The sequence below is a fragment of the Typopeltis vanoorti genome, chromosome 25 (assembly GCF_054136105.1).
Source record: "Typopeltis vanoorti isolate ZY-2024b chromosome 25, IOZ_Tvanoo_1.0, whole genome shotgun sequence".
Taxonomy (NCBI): Eukaryota; Metazoa; Arthropoda; class Arachnida; order Uropygi; family Thelyphonidae; genus Typopeltis; species Typopeltis vanoorti.
Window position 1 is genome coordinate 21368790 of NC_143573.1, and position 23703 is coordinate 21392492.

Consider the following 23703-nt stretch of genomic DNA (forward strand, 5'->3'; position numbering starts at 1 on the left):
TAGCTGCAAAGTACTAACTTCACCATTGTATAATGGAATTATCTTAACTTTCTTCCACTTAATAAGAATCATGCTCATGTTTAGATTTCAGTTAAACAACAATTCATTGCACATTCATTAATCACCCTTACTGTACTTGAGTTGAACTGATGTAATAGAATTGATGTTTCTTAACTCATTTACCTCTCTTATTTCATCTAGTTCCAATTCTGCGTCATGATTGCTAAGGGCATGTCTGCATGTCTGCCTGAATTGTCTACCCCACTACAATGATCACCTAATGATTCAGCTTTCGAAAGCATTCAGCACTCTCCTACCTTATTTCTCTAAGGTTATTCTTCCATAGTCATTTCTCATTTTACTTGCCACATGATGAAAAAATTCTTTGATTTCCCTTTGCCTGTTCAGTAAATTTGCCTGATAGTCTGATTTTTGTGTGGGCTTAAAGATATTGATCCTTTTCTTGCTCATCGTCTTTCTCCAAGTATATTGGTCATCATCCTTGTTCAGTATACCTGATGAAAGATAATGATCAGGTTCTTGTTCTGCATCATCAGGTATATTGGATCTACAGTATTTTATTTTTATGTAGTTTTTGCTTCAAAGTCTTATTCATTCATTCATTTTTCTTGCATGTGATTTATTATCTAAATGCCGGGGGATACAGTGAGATATAGCTTTCTTAAGATGCTCTTTTACTATTTTCCATGCACTGTTGAGTTCTTTATAATGTAGTTTTTAATTCCAATGCATTGCTTTTTCAGTCTGCTTTACAGTTTTTTTTATTCAAAGCTCTTACATGATTTACATTTCTCTCAAGTTAAAATGGCATGATAAGTTTCTCCAATGGTGAACTGAAACAACCATCTGATTTGATTTATATTAATATTCTGGAATGCTATTGTTAAATCTAGTATTCTTGCACTACTATCCCTTCCATCACATGCTGCTTGAGGTGGTTATCCTTGAGTAACTATAAATTCTGTTTTCCTCATCATGCATATTTTCTCCTTTCTCTAGTCCCTATGATTGAAATCAACCATATCAATAATTCTAATTATATTGAGGTCTAAGGTCTCTTTAGGCTCCTCTTTAGATAATCCTGGTCTGTAGCAGCAACTGATGTATTTTGTTCTGGTTGTATTTATTCACAATTTTTATCCATTCTTTTTCTCCTGTCTGACATTCTTGAGCAGACTAAACCATTCACATTCTGCTCCTGTAAAGATATCTTCTTCTGTTAGCTAGGCCTCATTAAAGCCAATAATTTTAGATCCTTTTTCATTTACAGATGTTAACAGTTCATCATCATCTTTATTCCTAATGCTTCTAACATTAATGAACATGCTTGATAACTGACCATAAGGCCTTTCATGTTACTCTTAAATTGGTTCAAATAAATAGCCTGAGTTGATTAATCAACGAAATTTCTTATCTCACTACCACAATTGTTACTTTTCTTGCCTGAAAACTAGTACTATTCTCAGAGATCCCTTCTGCTTCCTCTCTCTCTCTCTCTCTCTCTCTCTCTCTCTCTTCATTTTACACTATATTCTACAATATACTGTACGAAGAACCAATTTCCAAAGTTACTACCCACTACATGATGATACTGCCCCTGGTGTTCTAGTTTTTATCCTCTAGCACTCTCACTTGCCTAGAGCACAACGTCTTTACTGCTTGCATTACCCATCTCTCTCATAGAGCTTTCTTTTGTCATCACTTACACTCCAGGCATCGACATATTCCACCTATTCTTTCTACCTATTCTTACTATTGTGTCATTTGCAAACATACTCACAGTACATACACTCATTATATTCCCTCTCATTTTTCTGCTGCACGTTCTCTAACATTAATATGAAATCTCTTGCCACCCAGTTCTCTCTCACACACAACTTTCTCTCAGGTCACTGGCACCAATCTTCACTATCATCTCATTCACATTCTCATCCAACTTCATTATCATAGTCACACTGTTTTGTTGCAGGCAAAGCACTCTTCTGACATTCTACTCTGCATAGTAATTCAATAATTCACTTTGCAGAGTAGTGAATTGTGAATCATGAATCTCCATACATCACACTCCTCCCAGCTTCATTCATTCCTTCTTTTCTCTCTCTCTCTCTCTCCTCCTTGTTTGTTCTTCCACTTTTCTGTAATCCATCTTTCTATTCCTTGCTCCTGTACTCTCTGTCCCTCTCTCTCTCTCTCCGAACTTCTAATTTTTCTTCTATTTCCCAGGTTCTTTTATTCTCACAAGTTTCTCTCACTCTCAAATTTTCTTATCTCTCTCCTTTAATTAACTCAGTCTTTGGGCAAGATCAGATCGTCCTTGTACTTAGCAATGTTCTTTTACATGAGCTGTTCGTGCTTTCCTTGGAAATTTTTTCAAGGATATCCTCTTGATATCCTTGAAATTGATTAAAGTACCATTTTAAAGTAGTACTTTAAAATATTAAGTACCATTCTTTTTCTTTTTTTTTCTTGATGCATTTTTCTTGCCATTGCATTTTTATTATGATCAATCTCCCATTATTAAAATAATGAAAGAGCTATTATAAAAAAAAATCTCATATTTCTGCATCTGATTTTACAAATTTTTTTTTGTTAATCTTAGCATCTAGTTGAATTCTGTTTCATTCTATTTAAATAAAATACAGTTAAATTTGAATTTTGATTATAGTATAATTTAATTGAATCAAATTGTGATTCACCATACATTTTGCTTGTAGGTAACTTTGATGAAAAAGCAATGCCATCAGCAGGAGTCCTTCCCTTTCTTCAAAACACACTTTGTACATTTAACAATACCTGCCATCCTACAACTAATAATGAAGATGTTAGAAGTAAAATTATTGAGTTTAATTCATCTTTGTAAGTAAATTAACTTTATATATTAATTTTGATTCCTTTTGAATAAATGCCATTCAGAAATATAATAAAATGAAAGCAAAACAAACTGTTTTCTGTATAAATGAATTATGTTTTTAATAATAATAGTACACTTATGGACAAAGGGATACTACTTAATAGCATGCCAGTCCTCCTCTAGTATGAATAACAGCCTGTACTCTCTGAGGCATTGACTCCACCAAATGCTGGAGGGTTGCTGGAGGTAATTCCAGCAATGCCTGTTGCAGCATTGTCCACAACCGCACCTTAGATGTTGGTCCTGGATAGACGGATCTGATGTTTCACTCTATGGCATCCCAGAGAGAGATTCAATCAGACTTATATCTAGGGACCTTGGGGCCACTGGATGGTCCCAAACTCAGATGAGTGTTACTTGAGCTATTTCAGGGTGGTTGTGGCCTGGTGGGTAGTGCATTATTTTACTGAAACACACCCAGGATGTGCAGAGGCCATGAAAGTGTGTAGGTGATCAGCTAGAAAATTCTTGTAGCTTGCAGCATTTAAGGACCTCTCCAGACACACCAGGTAACCTAATTTGTCACATGAGAAGGCTTCCCAAACCATTATAGAGCCACTATCTGCTTGAACAGAGCCTACCTAGCATGATGGGACCATATCCTCATGCTGTCGACACCACACCCACACCTTCCTGTCAGCTTGGTACAACTAATAATGGGATTCATCAAACCACACAACTCTGGTCTACTCTACAGATGTCCAGTTTCAATGGTCATGACATCAGGTGAGGTGACTGATGACAAGCTATCAACAGTGGTATATGATTAGGGCATCAGCACTTGTAGCCCATGGTGTACAGAGTACCATTCACTCACCGATGCTGCTTGGAACTCTGACGTTGAAACTGGATGTGATTTGTGCCACCGTTGCCCTGCGGTTGGTCTGTATAAGCCTGGAATTTCTACATCGATCCTAGTCATCAGTGTGTGTTACTATTAACTGATGCTGGGTGCATCAGTTAATAGTATACTCATGGTCTTGAGGGCAACCTTTGATATGGCTGCCCTTGAGAATCCCAGGGGTCTTACCACTTGGACAATAGAATGACCCAGCTGTCTTGTGCCAATGATATGTCCATGACCAAAGTTGCTAAGATCACCACATTTATCCATGTTTGTTGATTGCAATACACTTTTGAGAAGCCCTGATTTCTGCCTATTTATCATCTGCAATCAGTTTAGGTACATTTCCCATTGCTCTATCTCTAATGTTTTGTCCATTAAGTGTGAGTGTGTTTGTGTGTGCGTGCATGTATATATATATATATATATATATATATATATATATAAATACTGCTTGATTTTTTTCAAAGCATTGTATATATAACACTGCTCAGAAAGAAGTCAAGGAACACCATAGTGTGAGGAACAAACAGCATTAGCTCCCACATTAATAAGATGTAGGACCTCCTTTTGCTGTGGTGACTGTAGCAATCTAATGGGACATACTTTCCCCAAGCATACAATAGCGATCAATGGGAATTTTGGACCATTCTTCCAATAGGCATGTGATGAGGTCCTGGACTGTTGTGGGACAGATGTCCCTTGACCTCACCTGACACTCCAGTTTATCCCACAGATATTCAGTAGGGTTGAGATCAGGGCTCAGTGGAGGTCGGTCAAGTGTGGTGATGTTCAAGTTCACATACCACGTAGTTACAACAGCAGCCTTATGAATGGTGCATTTTCTTTTAATCTTATCTAGTTTGGGACAATATTGAGAAAAGGTAAAACTTTGATTCTTATTGTTCAACTGTTCACATATAGGAAAGTAATTTAAAATATTCTCTTTTAAACGATTTTGAAACAAAATCAGTTTACATCTAAAACTTGCCAGTGCATCATACACGTATGTTATTAACTGATCTTTCTCCTGAAATTTGACATTTAAATCATTCAAATGTCCTGTAATATCAACTAAGAATGCTAGATCTTGTACCCATGTCTGATCATTAAGAAATGCAACATCATGATTTATCATTTCTAGGAACAATTTTATCTCCTTTAAAAGAAAAAAAAAGAAAGTTTTTTAGAACCTTATGACAATATAACCAATGAATCTCTGTGCAATAATGTATCCCTTCAAATTTATTCTCAAAGTCTTTAAGAAATTGTGCCGACTGGTGGTGATTGAGCCTCTGGATTGGATGAAGTTCACAGTATTTGTCACAGCCTTGAGTATGCTGCTCATTTCCAATACTTTGGAACACAGGACCTGCTAATGAATAATGCAGCGGAAAGATTGCAGTTTTGGAATGTCTGGATACATTTCCTTTAACTTTGCTGCATGTCTTGGAACAAAATCTTCATTTTTTGCCTGTCATTGCTGGAGCACTATCGGTTATCACAACTATGAGCCTGTTCAGAGGAAGTTGGTATTTTTTTAAAATGCTCCACATGGTATCAAAAATGTCTTTCCCTGAAGTGGTCCCATTGATGGGAATCATTTCCAAGAACTCTTCAGTAATATTCGTATTGTCATCGCAACCTGAAGAAACAGTAACTTGAGCCACATCGTGAATATCGAAAATTTCGTTGAGTGCAATTGAAAAGCACTGTACGGTTGCAGATATTTCTTGCAACTGGTTCTTCAGATTATCTGCCATTTTGGTTATTATTTTGATGACAGTATTTCTGGACAAAGAAATATCGCAAAATACTTGCACATTTCTGGGACAGACCTTTTTGTCTACTTTTATCATACACTCCTTAATCAAGGAACCATCACTAAAAGGTTTGAAATGTTTCACCAATAAATAGCTGATTTCATAACTGGCTCTCACTGCTGATTCATTCATTGTCTTTCATAATTTTTGAAAATACTTGATGTTGACTTTGAGTGAATTCTTTATACTTTTTAATTTTTCTTCTCTCAGTTTACCCTTAGAGCATGAATATTGTTCCTTGTGAATTTTATCATAGTGCCTTTTTATATCATATTCTTTGTCAACACTAATTGTTTCATTAAAAATATTTACACAATTTTGTCCTTTGTTTCAGTGCAGAAGAAAATTCCCATTTTTCTTGGAATTTTCTCCCCTCTTCAGCAATTTTTCTTTTTCCTGTTGTTTTAGAAAGTGACATTGTCTGGGTAAATAAACATATTATTAATAACAATTTTTATAAAAACGTATTTATATAATTACTTGCATTATTAAAACTAAATATATTGACTAAAAATGCACAAAACTGTAGACCAGTGCACAATACTTCTTCTTCTTTTCAGCCATTTTCTGTCCACTGCTGGACGAAGGCCTCCTCCAGTTCTTTCAACCTTTCTCTGTTTTTGGCAATGGTCGACCAATTTTCCCCAACAAAATTTGATGATTCATCACTCCACCTTCTTTTAGAACGTCCTCGGCCTCATTTTCCTTCTTTTGGAATCCAGTTTATTAGTGGTCCATTGCTCATCTTCTCTTCTGGATAGATGTCTGGCTCATTTCTATTTTAGCTGCTTGTGGTGAAGAATGATGTTAGTGATATGAGTCTGGCTTCTTATCCAGGTGTTTTGCTTCTTATCTTTTAATGTGATGCCTAGCATCAACCTCTCCATTTTTCTTTGAGTTGTTGCTGGTTTATTTGCCATTACTTTTGTTAGAGACCAAGTTTCACAACCATATGTGATGATACGTCTTCTTCTGTTCCAAATAAAAAAAAATAATAATAATAAAGGGATTCCCTTATAGCTAGGTTACGTTGCTCATGTTGTTGGATTGTGTTCGGTGCACTGATGTGCTTAAGAGATTTCTGATTGACTGTAGCAGGCAATCATAAACTCACGCAACCTGGATTCACATGGGCAAGTATGCTCCATGCTACTTTGGTTACGTGAACAGCTGCTAGCTAATAGAATTCAATTTTTCAGCACACTGCCTGCAGCATCCTATCCTAATTTATGCTCACACGTAGACCTACACTTTTTACTGTGTAGGCATTCAGAACCGAAATTCTACAGAATAGGTTGGTTACTCCTTATTCCTGGAGGTATCCTATGTCTGTAGAGGTGCGTGTTTATGGGGCTGGTTTGCCTGCTTGTAGGAGGAAAAATCCCAGGTAAACTGGGGAGAAAAACCCTTCAGTCCATGCCCAAGACCGACTAACTTGGTTATGTCTGAGAAAGATCCTAAGTTCTCACATCGGCGATGGGAATCGAACGCAGGACACTCCTTTCCCAGGCATATGGTTGTGAAGCGCATAGCCACTCGGTCAACTGCATGGACACCTGCAGCATACTATAAATTAACAATGAAAGCCTAAATATAGTTTACGGTTGATTAGGATTGGATCTAACATTGAAATTGCAATATATTTATTGCAATTATATTATAGCAGGTCATTGCATCCATATTGTAACTATCAATGTCATATGAAAACGAACAAATTGAATGTTTGAATCGATATTTCTGTTTTGTTATAAAAAACAACCTGTGGCCCACAGGATGCATATTGTAACTATAAATGTCATATAAAAATGAACAAATTGAATGTTTAAATCGATATTTCTGTTTTGTTATAAAAAACATCCATCCTTTTTTTTTGTATCTTTCCTTGAGGCATCACAGGCTGCAAGAAATTGCTTTGTGAGCCACATGCGGCCCACAGGATGCCAGTTTGACACCCCTGCTCTAGGGAATTAATTGTGCCCTTCGCACACCTGTTAAACATGAGTCTTGCTACAGGGCAAGTTCCTAATGAAATGAAATTGGAAAAAATGATTACACTTCACAAACAATGAGGATAACATTGAGACTACCAATTATAGCCCATCTGTGTATCTGGAGAATTGTTAAGGTGTTAAACAGGGTTGGTTAGGACTAAGATTAAGAATTGGGTTGATAATAGCAGTATTCTCTAAGATTGTCAGCATGGGTTTGTTAGGGGTAGGTCATGTTTTAGTATTCTGCTTATGTGCTCCAATAAGGTGATGAATTCACTGCATAAGGGAAATCATATGCAATGATATATTTGAATTTTTCAAATGCCTCTGATAGATTGTCACATAACATGCTGGTAACTAAATGGAAACAGATGAGATTGAATCAGTCTAGTGAGTTAGATAGGCAATCAGATAGGTTTTAGTAGGTTGTGTATGGTGATCATTATCCAATATGTATGTATGTATGTTATGTATGGCGATAAGTGGCCAAGACTACCTACTTATCACCATACACAACATACATACATATTGGATAATGATCCCAAGACAGTAGGGATCATTATACAGATCAGATTGCTAAATTGTAAGAACAATAGATCTCCTCAATAGAACTGCTATGGCAGTGATGTGGAGGAGGACCTTGACATGCTGAAGCAAAGAAGTTATGATTCTATTCTATAAAGCCTTAATTAGGCCACACTTGGACTATTGTGTGGAGATTTCGTTGCTTGGTTTTCATGGGGATAAGGATGTATATTAGAGAAGATCCAGAGAAGGTTCACTAAGTCAGTTTCAGGTCTGTGTAAGTTGGGATACAAGAACAGTTTGAGTGAATGCGAATATCCTCTTTCCTTTGTCTTTCCTTCTTCAATTCAGAGCCTTCTGAATTGAAGAAGGAAAGAGGATATGAGTGAAAATATAAATTGGTAAGAAGAGGTTGTTATCAGATTAATATGAAAATTTTTCATAGAGTATCGAGAGACAAGGGTAGAACAGAAGAATGTCCCTGGAAACTGTTTAAAGAGAGTGTGAGCAGTGCATGTGTGAGGGGGATGATGAGCAGGTTCTTTGCATGGAGGATGGTAAGTGAATAGAATGTATTTCCTGGAAGTGTAGTGAGTACAGAAACTGTGCATGGATTTACAGCACAAGTCAATGATCCTTTTGCATGAGAGTATGGACCTCCCATGATAAGTCTTTTGACTCTGTGAAGGTGTCATGTTAATAATGATGATAATAATATTAATAATGAAGTAGAAAATGAAACATGAATTGTGTTAAAAATAAAATAATGCAAACCTAAGCCATAGGAATACAGTAGCCTGGAAGGTGGACTGGCAGAAATTTGGATGACATGTAACTTACTGTATTATTGTATACATTTTTTTATATATTTCATAAAATTTTATTTCTGATTTTAATAGGATTATAGATGTTATAGAAGAATTAGAAGATATATTAAATACTCATATCACTAAAGAAGCTGTAGAAAATTTTAAAAGTTTATCAGTTGATTGGGAAAGCCTAAGTTTATTTGTGCAAAAATTAACAGATCCTGTGGTTCCTATGTCAGGTATGTAATCACAATTTTACTTTAAATTACAGGTTTACTTTGTTCTGTTAAGTGTTTTTGTTATACCAGGTAACCATCTTTATGTGCTCTTCTCAAGCAAAACACTTAGACGTAAATTCATGTAAATCTCTCAAGTTAAATATATTATATATTAGATAGAATGACAGGAAAAAGGCTGTTAAATGCAGTTATTATTGGATGTTGGGAAACCTAAGCCACATATTTAATGTTTAGTGTGATGTTGCAGTATAAATTGGAAAGAAGAAACTGCACCTAATACTAAGAGAATGCAATTCTTAAGGGACAATATCTTAGGCAGTATTCAATAGAAAAAAACAAAACCAGTAATAGCAGCATCATCATCATCATCAAATTCCTGACATAAACTCTCAAGGGGGGATGTGCAAGATCTTATAATAATACATGAAAAGTTACATCTTTACTAACTTTTTATCAACAATTTTCCTCCAGATTAGCCTGTTATTTGTCAACATTCCAATATTATCAGATCTTATATTTCTGTCTTCTAAGGCATTTTACACTATCAGTCTACCTACATCTTGGTCTTCCTCTGGGTCGTTTTCCTGCCATCATGGCAAAGAACACTTGCTTAGCTAATCTTTCCTCTCCCATTCTGTTTAAGAACCATACCATCTGAGATTAGCTCCGCTAACACATTCCTGAATGCTAACATTGTCAAGCTCTTTCCTAATATCTTCATTTTTAATATTATACTGCCATTGATGCCATCTGTTCAGTCTCCTAATCTTTCACAGAACTTTCATATCTATGGTCTCCAGTCTTTGATCAAGAGGTTTATTTCTAATCCAGCTCTCAGATCCATAAGCTAAAATTGGTTTGAGCATTGTCTTGTATACAGCTAATTTAGTGTTTTGACTAATCTCTCTCTTATTCCATATAAATTTATTCAGTTGACTTCCTACTATACCAGTTTTGCTAATCCTGCTCTCTATTTCCAAATTTAATTTCCTTATTCACTAAAAACTGTGCCTAAGAAACTGAAATGTTTTACTTGTTCTATAGGTTCTCCATTCAGAATACAGTTGATGTTTAAAGTCTATCTGCCTATTTTCATTGTCTTTGTCTTTTTAATGCTGATTTTCATACCAAACCTATTATAGCAGCCACTCAATTTGATCAGAGAATCCTGCAGACTTGTAGAGGATTTATTTAGGAGTATAACATCATCTGCATAAAGTGAAGACCTGAGATTAACATTACCAATTTTGATATCACTTTTCTTCATAATGTGATCCATATAGATGATGAATTACAGTGGAGATAATGTATAATGTACTTCCTTGAAATAGAAACTATGTATTCTTTCATATAATGTCCAATTTATATGATATAACTAGAGCATTTTGAACAGCTTTCCTCTTGGCACCTTGTCATATGCCTTTTTGAGATCTACAAAACTTAAATACAGATCCTTGTTATATTCCCATGATTTCTCAGCTCTGTCTTAAAGTGAAAATCTGATCCTGACAATCTCTGTTTGGCCTCAACCCAGCTTGTTCTTCTCCAAGCTTCTCTTCCACAATTTTTCTTAGCCATTTCTCAAGAATACTTGCATAAACATTACCAGGAACAATCAGAAGAGAAATTCATCTGTAATTCTCACATTCGGCTTTTTATAGATGGGTACTATGAGTGCTCTACTCCATAACATTATCATTATTATTACCCCCCCCCAACATACCCATGCTGACCATCATAGAGAATACTGCTATTATCAGTCCGATTCTGAATCCTAGTCCTTTCCAACCTCTCTAACACATTAGCAACAACTCTCCAGACAAACTTACTGGCCTATAATTTAGTCTCAGTCTTATCCTCACTGTTTGTGAAGTGGAATCATTTTTCCCAATTTCATCTCCTTAATGACTTGACCTGTTGCAAGGCTCAAGTTAAACAGGTGTGTTATGAATGCTGTTAATTCCCTAGGGCAGGGGTTCCCAACCTTTTTGTTTCCTAGAGCACATTCTAAAATACTGGTAGGGCGACAGGCACCATCTATTTTTTCAAGCAAATTTTTTGAATTCTTTTGTTAAATGAATACATACAAAGTTTACATTATAATCAAATGTTTTATTACTTAAAAGTTTACATTATATAAAAATTTAAATACGGTGCTGCAAAGGAGCTGCTCGAATGGAGTTGATTATTTTTGTAACAACTTTCATAACATGTCCAAAGGGCAGTATTTTACTGCACAAAACTTCCTGGTGGATAATACAGTGGTAGGACATAAAGTTTGGAAATGAATGATCTTTCTTGCAGAGTGCAATAAATCCATTGATATTGCCAACCATTGCTGGTGCCCCATCAGTAGTTATCGCAGACAGCTTGTGCAAAGGCATATCTATCGACTTAGCATATGTTCTGAATGTATTATAAATATATTCACCTGTTGTTCGTCCTTTCATGGGTAATATTTTCAGTAGATCTTCTTTTACAGTGAAGTTACTAAATACCATTCTCGCCATAACTGCTAACTGTGCTGTGTCTGATACATCTGTTGACTCGTCAAATTGTAAAGAGAACCAGTTACATATTTCCAAGTCACTTTTTAACTGAGTTTGTATGTCCATTGAAATTACATGTATTCTTCTTGTGATGGTGTTATTTGACAATTGTAAATCTTGTATTGCTGACATAGTCTCATGTTTGTTAGAAAATCCCTCAAATAAACAATCGGCACCAGTCAAAAATCCTTCTTTTAACAACTCGCCATCTTGGAACGGTTTTTTCTTTTTTGTGAGCATATGAGAAATTTTTAAAGAAGCAATGGTGGCATTTTTAGATGTTACCACATGCCTACTGAAAACCGACTGTTGGGCAGACAGGTTCGATTTTAGTTGATTTATTTTTTTCGTTCTTATTTCAGATTTAAGTGGATGATTCATATTAAAAGTGGCATGCATTGTCTGGAAGTGACGTTCAACATTATGTTTTTTCGGAATTGCAACGCTACTGTTGCACAACAAACAAACACAATTATCTTTAAAATTAACAAAACAATATGTTTCCTCCCAGTCAGTGTTAAAATTATAGGTTCGTTGTCTTTTACTTGATTTACTCATTTTAGGATTAAAAATCAAAATATTTCAAAAATTTAAGTACAAGACACAGTTAAAATTATGCTCATATAACTAGCAACAGATAATAAACAACTTTGAATGCGCATCTACTTTACATTGTATGCATTTAATACTTGTCATGTGTCATTAATGCATGCATCATATAGCATGCCATGAGTTGTTGTGTGATGTGCACATGATTATTTCAATCTATACAGCACACGATTGAACAGTGGCAGGCACACACAAATTGGTCAACGGGCGCCATGGTGCCCGCGGGCATAGGATTGGGAATGCCTGCCCTAGGGCATTCCTTCCAAAGGCATGGTGATATGTTAAGAAGCATCTCTCTGTCCTCTCCACTCAACTCCTCTTTCTATGCTATAGTTCCTAGTTATCTCCTATACTATTCATATTTACCAGGCATGTAATTTCACACATATCTCTTCCTTACCGAAGTTCTCACATGACTGGTGACAACCCAGGTGATCACTTCATGGTCACTCTTGCCAACTGGAGAAAAGATTAGACTCTTAATTCCATAGCACATCCTCTGGTGATGTGATCTGATCTAATACTTTCATCCCTGCTCTCTGTTACATATTGTTTTAGATACTTGTCCCTTAAGAAATTCATTTTCCTTATTCTCTGATGCTGTCTCTTAACCTCTCTACCAGCTGAGATGGATGATATAGTGAGACCAACTTGCACTTCTTATCCATGTTTTTCAATAGGTATTACAGAATCATATCGAGATTTATCTGGACATATATATATATATATATATCCTGGCCAGTTGGGGTGTTAATTCTAATCAATATTGCCATAATTAAAATCACCCATAATGATCACTCTTCTCTTGCTCACTAAATCAAGTTGCCTATACATTTGTCTCAAACCTCATCATTTCCTGGTTTATAACAACATCCAACTAAATATCTCATCCTATTTATCTCTACCTCACACCATACCTTCCAAACCGCTGCCACTATTTTCCCTGTATTTCAACTCTCTGTAGACATAATTCCTTCACTATCATTAGCAGCACTCTTCTACCTTTTTTGCCTTTTTTATCCTCATAAAAAAATCACGCCCTTCCATGACATTGTTCTCAATCAGATTTTAAGTCCTGAGAAACTACCTTCAGAATCTTTTGATCATTCTCATTCTTTTATTTATTTGTACAAGAATGATGTATAAATGCTCGCCCTTCTCCACCTAACTCTAAATTAATTTAAGTGTGGATCGTCATTCACATATTAGTATATTATTTCTTTTGTCCATCAAATTCATACATATATCTACACATTGCACAACCTGTGTATTATCTTATTTGCAATCATGACCTTTTCTTAATCAGATTCGTTCATATTATGTCAAACAGACCTAACATTCTTTACTCTGCTATTGTTATTTTTTTCTTCTTGTAGTAATTTTTACTTGTCTTCTTTTTTTTTACAAAGCTTTTAATAATTTGAACTTGCCAAAATGGTCTACTCTTTCACTTTCTCTTTTATTCATTTTAATAGTGTCACTAACATGCTTTATCTTTACATCATGGAAAACATGATTACATCAAACTCTTCAAGCACATATCTTCCATGAAAAGTCATATAATAACCATAAATATCCTCTTCTCAACTGCTATTTCATACTCTTCCTTCTCATTTTTTTTTCTTTCTCTTCTGTAGTGTACTACCAGTTTTCCTAGTTTAAATTTAGATCATGTTACTAGAATAAGAATTGTTTTATTATACTAGTGAGGTACTGGTATTTTAAAAATTGATTTTCCAGTAATGAATTTTACAGGCTCAATTAGCATCTCAAGTGTCATAAAAGATTCTGAAGCTTTGAAAGAGGGAATCAGACTGCAGGATATTGCATTAACTGAAAATGCAACAGAGTCTTTGCTTAGTGCCAAAATACCAATGACTGGAATACAAATGGTAAGTGGTTATTATTTAAAAAAAATAATAATAATAATTACTTCAGATGTTTTGATTGCCTTTCTTAAATAAATAGAACTTTTCATTCTTGTTTGTTTAAAGTTTCTCTTGAAAACATTTTAATCTTGTATGACAAATATCTGTCATGACCAGTTTTCAGATACTCACTAGGTAAGGCATTTCTTAGATATTGATTATAAATTCCAATGCTTAACAGTCAAACAGGAGACTGAAGTTATGACTGCAACTTTTTTATCCAAGGGGGTGCAGATTTTTTTTTTTAAGGAGTAAATGTTGAAGTTTATTGATTATAAAAATAAGTCATATTTGAAGTAGTGAAATTCATTTTTTTCGACTCAGAGAGGTAAGATGTAGTGTTATTAACTTTTCATGTCTCACCATAGTTGATTTTCAGTGTCTGTGTGTGTGTGCATTGCTAGACAAATGACATTCTGTTATGAAGATAATTTATGCATGAATAATTATTCTTGCATATTCAGTGCAAGAATAATCCAGTGTGATATTTTTAGAATTATACTTCCATAGCATCAGAAATTTGTTGTTTGAGATCCTCAATATCATACACATTCAAGCTCATTGATTATGGTCTTAAACTGATTTGCCATTTCTGCACTAACAGTGCTCTCAAGCAGTGCATAATGATGAATCTACTGTAGTCTGGGGGATAATGACAGGTATAGAAACATTGAAAAGGCCTTGATTCTTTATACTAATGCCAGGAGTATCTGGAATAAAGGAGATGAATTGGTGGTATTGATTGCTTCAGCCTGTCCAAAGATTATTGGTATCTCTGAGAGATGGTTAGGGAAGATGATATATTGACAGGAATAGAAGTAGCAGGGTATATCATTTTTCAACAGGATAGGAAGTGAAAACATGGTAGTGGAGTACTGTTTATGATAAGTGATGACTTATGTCCTCTCAGAGCGGAGTATTTGGATGGAAATGGCACTAATGGTTTTAAAATCATGTACTGTGAGGTAGAGTCCCTGGGAGTATAGAAGGTGAAGAGCAGGAGATGTTTAGGCAGTTGAGCCTGGCAGGTGCAAGAAGAATGATTGCTATGGAAGATTTTAAATACAGCTATATAAACTGGGAAGAGGAAACTGCATGCATTAAAAAGCGAATGGAATTTCTGGAATTCTTGAGGGACAGATGTCTTGAGCAAAGCAACATGTACTAGAAGCAATATGAGGTTTAAGAGTTTTGGATTTGGTCATAGCATCAGAAGATTGATTAAAACCGAGGTGGCATCTGAGTCTATGGTTGGAGAGAATAGAGAGTGACCATATGGTTTTGATTTGGAAGATTAATAGACATGTTGGAGTACCAAAGAGAAAGGAATGTATGTGAAATTATAAGGCAGGTGGTTATAATAATCTTAGATATCAGCTTGGGGCAGTTCTGTGGATGTAGGAATTGGAAGGGTGAGATATCATCAGTGCTTGGGAATGTGTGAAAGAATATTTATTAGTAGGAATAGCAAGCTGTATGTTGTGAGTGAAGAAGAGAATACAATTTGTTGTAAAGTGGATGACAAACAATATCAAATAGGAACTGCAGGAAAAAGGTGGTTATGGAAGAGATATAAGGAGAGGGGTGGAGAGAAGATGCATGAAGAATATAAGACTCAGGCCAGAAGAGTGACTAGTATGGTAAGTAAGGCAAAACTGGAATATGAGAAGAGCTTGACCCTGAGATCCAAAGAAAATCCTAAGGAATATTTTCACTGTGTTGCCAGTAGGAGGAGAAATGATTGTGGAAGAATGACATTGTGGGATAAAAATGGGAATAGAGTGACTGATGCAGAGGACATAGTGGAGTTGTTCAATGAACACTTTATTGTATTTCATCCTGGAGAAGTAGGTTTTAATACTAGAGGGATATGGCAAGTTCAAGGTTTAGAAGGGCAAGAGGAGAGTGTGTTTCAAATACTGAGTACTCTGGATGTTTAGTAGTCAGAGATGTCAATAAAGCAGTGGGACTGGATTGGATTTCACCACAGATTTTTAAAGAATGTGCTAAAGAACTGACAGCTTTGCTGACCTGGATTTTCAATGAAAGTCTGACTGTGAGAAAGGCATCCAAGGAGTGGAAGGAGGGTAAAATTGACCATTGCGTAACGGTTGTAGTCAGTGGTGAGCTATGGAAATTTTAACAAAGGGCTCGCATTGTCGAGCAAAAAAAAAAAAAAAGCCTAACTTACTCCTTATAATACTTACGGTATATTGCGACTTCGTAGAGCTTCTGACAGATATGATAATTCTGTAGGATATCAGTCATTAATGCTAGATGTTTTAAAAATTCCAAATTGAGAAGTTGGTTTAAAAAGCCCTTATATTTATCGTTCAGTGCAAAATGCTTGCATAAAGCTGGGTAATTTCTCCACACAGCAAGAGCTGTTCATAAACTGCAAGCTGCCCTCGTGGTCCAAACACATGGCCAATCTTTAACATGTTCGCTGCCAACTACGAGTATACTCATAGTTGGTAAACTAGCCACACAAGCCAACTACGAGTATACTCGTATGACGCTTACCGCTGGCAACGAGATTACTGTACTGACCTTGAAGAAGTGAAAATGCTTGGCTTGTGGAGCTAGCATTAAAACTGTGTATTCTCATACATGGTATATGCTCGGCACAAGCTAACTACGAGTATACTCGTATGACGCTTACTGCCGGCAACGAGATTACCGTACTGACCTTGAAGAAGTGAAATTGCTCGGCGTACGGGAACAGACTATGCCAAAGTAGCATGGCAGCGAACGTGTTAAAATTTTGATACCAAGGTCTTTTGCAATCGTGCTTAATTCTCATTGATTTTTTGGTGATTGATATAAAAAGCATATAATTTATCCATAAATATTTCAAAATGATTTATTTCTTTAATGTTTTTTTATCGAATCGTCTCATGCTAAGTGTAAACGATGAGCGGAATGCCAAATCACAACATTGGGAAATTTCTGTTGAAGTTTGATTGCAACACCTGATTTGTTTCCCAACATTACACTAGCTCCATCAGAACAAAATGCAATGAAATGATTTTTTAAATAGTTGTCAGAAAATCCATATGATTTAAAGTAGCAATTATAGTAGCATGTATACATTCCACGGTGGTATATTCTAGTTCTACAAGATTATTAAACAAGAAGAACAAGGGGCTAGCAAATTTGAGAAAAATTTAACAAAGGGCTTGTGTGAGCCCCTTATAGCTCACCACTGGTTGTAGTGGACTGGAAGTGTCATACTATAGACCAGTTTCTATTTCATTAGTAGTTAAGATTTTGGAGTAATTAGTGAGCAGATGAGGGTAATGTTAATTGTGAGAGTCAGCATGGATTTGTTAGGTGGATTAATATGATTGCTTTTTATAATAAAGCAATTAGTGTGGTTGATGAGGAAAAGGCATATTCTGCCATTTTTTTTGGATTTTACAAAGGCATTTATCATGGAACCACATGATAAGCTGATATTTAAATTGCAGCACATAGTTTTAGATGTCAGGTTAGTGAACTGGATTTGGGATTGGCTATCTGATAAGCATCAGAGAGTTGTATATGAGGGGGAGCAGTATCAAGGAGACAGAAGGTTACAAGTGGGGCGCCACAGGGTTTAGAACCGGGACCTGTGTTGTTTAACCTTTATGTCAATGGATTACAGTGTACATTCAGTCAATTTTACATGACGTCTCGTGTACCGCTGCAGACAAAGAATTTGAAAAAATACAAGGTCGACAGATGAAAAAATTCGAAAAATTAAAAAAGAACTCAATACAAAACTTTCTACCAACACCGTAATCAACCTTTCTTCAGTCACCCTGAAGCCTGAAGCACTCAATGCACTTTCACATGGCCACAACTTCGGCATTGCTCCCAGAAAAATACGTAGTGAGGATATAATGATCCAGATCAAACGTGGGATCTGCCGCCTTCCAAATCAAATCACCAACAGTGTAAGACTGGATGTAGTTTGTGTCCTCTCCAAAGCAAGACCACCAAAAACCAACATATCCAACAAGGAATATAAAGCTCTGCAGGAAATGAGGAATAATAAAGAAATAGTTATCACCAAAGCGGATAAGGGAAATGCAACTGTAGTACTTAACCAAAAGGACTACACAGGTTAGCTTAATGCTCTTCTATTAGATCGGGCTACTTACCTCCCTATCGAATACAATCCCACCAACTCACAAATCAGAAAACTTTACAGGCTCCTTAAGAAAGTCATTTCTTCTTGGCCTGAAGAAACTTACCAACTTTCTTCAGGCCAAGAAGACAGATTTAAGAGTTAAACAGCTTTAATCTGTTGGTAACTTTAAAGTTACCAACAGATTAAGGCCGTTTAACTCTATATATCCCCCCCCCCTGTATTTGTGGACTCCCAAAAATACATAAAGAAAATGTGCCGTTACATCCCATAGGGGATGGCATTGATTCCCCCACATACAAATTTGCTAAACATTTGGCCAAAGTGCTCACACACTATACTGGCAACACACCATCACACATAAAAAACTCAGCCCACTTCAAAGCCAGCATAGAAAACCTTACACTCCAACATATTGACATAATTGTCAGCTTTGACATCACCTCCTTATTCACAAATGTCCCACTCAAGGAAACTTTAGAGCTAATCTAAGCTAAATTTTCTCCCGATATCTCAGCCCTATTTCAGTTCACAATGAACTCAGACTATTTCGTTTGGCAGGGAAAATTCTACAAACAAATAGAGAGGACAGCCATGGGTTCACCACTCTCCCCACCCTTAGCCAATTTCTTTATGGAGAACTTTGAAGAAAAAGCCTTAGCCTCTGCTCCACAAAAACCAACCATATGGCTTTGCTACGTTGATGATGTGTTCGCTATTTGGCCACATGGCTCTGATACACTCCTCTTCTTTTTAACACACTTAAACAACCAACACCCCAGAATCAAGTTCATCCTAGAAAAAGAGGAAAACAACAGCCTCCCTTTCCTAGACACACTAGTCACCCGCCAGCCCGATGGAATCTTGGTTTTCTCAGTTTATAGAAAACCCACCCATACAGTCAGGTACATTCACCAATAATCCCGCCCCCCTCACAACAATATGGAGTGGTGAAAACACTATACAACATGGCTAAACTAATCTGTTCTAATAACATGGCCCTAAACACTGAACTAAATCACATCCTCAACACTTTCTCAGCTTTCTTTAAAACAGGCGTATTAATTGAAAATGCACTAATTGAATATAATAACCTATGGAGAAAAAGTATAACTTGTTTTTCAAATTTCTTTTTTGACCCTTAATTTTTTTTTATAAAAGAATTATAAAATTTTATAATTATAAGAATTATAAAAGCTGAAAAACAATAAAACATATTCAGAATATAAATTTATTATTCTACTTCTTAACAAAGAATTGAGCTAACATAGTTTGGTGGGCATTCTGTTTCTTTTTTTTTTCATACAACTGATGGTATGGTATGGCCTTATTGTCTCTTCTGCAAATTTTACTGCTCTTTTCACCAGGGTCAGCCTTTAAGCATTGCTGCTTAGAAACTTCAATTGTATGGAAAATATTTTCAATTTGTTTCTGTGAAATCTCTTTGGGCTTGTCAGTGATTTCATTTTCTTCATATTCTCCAGGATCTTCCCGCTTTGCATCTAAATTTAGCAGGTTGGAATCCCTGAATTTCTCATAATCAGAGTTAATTAACTTAGGTTTATTTCAAAAGCCTCTAAAATCATTTGCACAATATGGAAAAATGTGCTTCCAAATGGCTCGCATATTGCTAGCAGTAATTTCATTCGAATTTGCGACTTTATAACCAGGCTGAGATTTCTCTGATTTGGCCTGAGAAGTCTTGGAAGGCATTCACTTACAAAAACTTGTTTCATCGACATTAAATATTTGTTGGTCACAATAGCCCCCTTCTTACACAATTGTCTTCAAAATATCTGGATAATTTGCAGCCACCTCTTTATCTGCACTTGCAGCTTCACCTGTGATTCGAACATTATGTAGGCTATTTCTCTTTTTGAAATGCTCAAACCACCCAGCACTAGCATGGAATTCTTCTTTTACATGTCCGCCTCTATCGATATAGTTGCCAGACCAACCAATCTTTCTTGGGTCATTGATGATCACAAATAATTTTTAATCAATGAAATATGGCTGAACGAGCGCCCTTATTAAGCCGCTCTGCGAGGCAGGCTGCATCTATGCTACACCCTGTCGACGGTTCTGCACATATCCTTACAGACATGTATAATGCTATTCATTATTGGAAGGGTCCCTACCCAAACCAGTTTCGACTTTTATTGAGGTCTCATCAGTGTTCAACCAAGTGGAAAAACTTCCAACAACTATCTCCAATCCAGAATATTTTAATATTAAGGTGTGACACTATTTGGCTACTTGTATATGAAAATATGACTTCTATATTACTTCAATCTTAGTATCACCTCTCGATCTGGTTCCCACTGATGAGACCTGAATGAAGGTCAAAACCGGTCTGGATAGTGACCCTTCCCATAATGCATAGCATTATGCAAGTCCATAAGGATATGTGCTTTGCATTATGGGCTACTAAGGCAATTGATGTGAAGTCATTAGCTTCAATATAAGAGTTGCCCCACTCCTGAAAATGCTTCAGGTGTTGTTTGCTTACACTTGGATAAAGGATTAAACCAAGTATATAATTTCTTGGTATCTTTAATTTATGCAACCATACCTAGACTGTGCATGCAGAGAATTATTAGTATTGAATTGCTAGCCATCACTTGCCCACAGTTCTAGCCTGTTCAAACCATTCTGTAAGTGCTGTATATCAGTATCATCCTTGATTGCTATGCCTATCTTGCATTGGCAGCAAGTATTTGAATATCCCTTGAAAGGAATATGACAGATATTGTTGTATAGATTGAACAACCAAATATTATGTGAAGATGTGTGGAACTACAAGGCCAGTGATTATGAAAAGTACAGAAGATAGCAAGAAACTATGGTATGGGATAAAGAGTTAAGTGACATGGAGATAAATGCTGCTTGGGCACTGTCCAAGAAGTTTAACAGCTTCTATGTGCAGATGTATTCTGAAGGTTAAAAGGTTGAATGAAGTAGGTATTAGATGGATAAATGACATGATTAAGCTTGAAATCTGGAATAAGGTACTGTGGAGAAAAACATAAGATGAATAATGTTGATAACGTATTATTATTATTATTACGTGACACCTCCAGGGAGTCCAAGGGCTCATCGTGGGGGGCACACGCACACACACTACTCTACTTTGCTAAATGCATCTAATCCTCTTCACTGCTACTTAATTCTCCCACTGCGACACTACTACCATCAACGCCATCTATCGCCCATCACCAACAACAGTAATTTTTGTCTGTAAATTGCGTGTGTTCTGAAGGGCGATTTGTCTGTACACTGGATGAAAAACCCGAGTTTCCAGGAGAAAAAACCCCGCTACTACCATATGAGATTGGCTAACTCACCTTCAACTGAAAAAGCCCATATAAGGATTCCCTTAAGTTGTATGAGGAATATAAAAAGCAGGCCAGTGTTATGTCCCTATTCTATCTTACGATTTTGTTTGTCTTACAAATTGCCTTCGTCTATATTCTTCTAACTTCTACTTTCAAGACATCACCAAAATTCCTACTAATATCTGAGCTATTGTTCCCCGTAGTATCCCTAGTATTTGTATTTTAACTGCGCCCTTTGGGATATTTAGTTTAGGATATTTTATACATAAACAGAGAAAAAGAACTCAAATATCTGAAAGTGTAACTATTGCAGTCGTGACACTATTTCTTGTTACTCAACATTAATTCCTTAAACTTCCCGTATCTTAACATTATTTCCTCGCGTGATTAGGCTCGAATGTTTCTAAGCGGTGCATTGGATTAGCAATATCAGACAACCTTTTTTATCATTAAACAAAAAGTTTATTATTTCTCTAAACATGGTACATATCAAAATACTCAACTAAATTACTTACACACTAAAATTAGCTTAATACAAGTAGTTGGGCTATGATTCGACAAAAGTTACTACGATTCTTCTCTAACCAACTTAATTGTTTCCTCAGTTTTGCTACAATTAGGCTCTGGGGTTCTGACAGATAATGTTCCTAATTGTTTCATTACCTCATCTAACCTATCCATAAGGGGCTTGTGGAGTATCTCGATCTCTTGCTTTACAATATCTCTTATCTTATCTGAATCAATACTAGACTCTGTCAAATTGTTTATCTCTTGCCCATTATCCTTTTCTAGTTTCACTCTTGTCCTTGATTTGTCTCTCTCTTTTTTACTCTCTCTACTATGTCTCTGCTCTCTTTCAAATACCTTCTTCTCTTCAATCACATTCACTGACGCCTGAACATGTGTGGGACGAAGGTCTCCGAGCAATTGTTTGCGTTCCTTTACAGCATCATAACATTCTCTTAAATTAGATAGTTTCTTATCGAATGCTGTTTCTTTCAACTCAGGTCTGACTCCCTGCTTGAATTGTTGGAAAATGGCCCAGTCCAAGTGAAGTTTTTCTTCACTATTGACACTTAGAGTACTAGCTATCGTCAGTAACCTGTTATGGAACTCAGCCACACTTTCCTTTTCTTCCTGAGAACACCTCTGGAGCTTCCATAAGTTAGGTCCCAAGCTTCCTAGTTTTGAGAACTCAGAAATTAGGACTGACTTAAATCGGGAGTAATCCAGGGTTTCCTTAAGAATAGGGGAAGAATACAGGAAAGCTTTAGCCTTTCCCACCAGTTTACTTCTGAGTAGGACTAGCAACTGAAAATCAGTCCATCCTCCAACTCTTCTAAGCTCTTCTATATAACTAAAGAAATTTAGGACGTCATCAGTCTCCTCACCTGAAAATATCTGAAAGTGTAACTATTGCAGTCGTGACACTATTTCTTGTTACTCAACATTAATTCCTTAAACTTCCTGTATCTTAACATTATTTCCCCGCGTGATTAGGCTCGAATGTTTCTAAGCGGTGCATTGGATTAGCAATATCAGACAACCTTTTTTATCATTAAACAAAAAGTTTATTATTTCTCTAAACATGGTACATATCAAAATACTCAACTAAATTACTTGCACACTAAAATTAGCTTAATACAAGTAGTTGGGCTATGATTTGACAAACGTTACTACGATCATGCCGCCACAAAATTTCATACAAAACATGAATTCACTTAACATGGACAAATTAGATTACCACACACTATTAGATTATTCAACTTCAAGTACACTAACAAAATCATTAACTACTCTAGCACATACTTATGACAATTCTGATTCTCTACACATCACACTAGGCATTCAAATTCCTCAGGCTACTTGATTACTCAATTCACACTAATCCAACTCAATATTAACAAAGCCATTTACTTCATTAACACACAACTATGTCATTAACTCTCCTTTTACAATATAGTAGGCACTCAAGATTCTTAGGACA

General features: G+C 36.1%; 1 protein-coding gene across 1 annotated transcript in view; it reads left to right on the top strand.

The window, feature by feature from the left end:
- Positions 1-23703, top strand: part of LOC150092596 (phospholipid-transporting ATPase ABCA1-like) — a 982930-nt gene that overhangs the window by 106774 nt on the left and 852453 nt on the right. The window contains exons 5-7 of the mRNA XM_090414749.1: positions 2736-2877; positions 9015-9163; positions 14077-14213. Of these exons, the coding sequence (XP_090270875.1) occupies positions 2736-2877; positions 9015-9163; positions 14077-14213 (428 nt within the window). The remainder of the gene's footprint in view (positions 1-2735; positions 2878-9014; positions 9164-14076; positions 14214-23703) is intronic.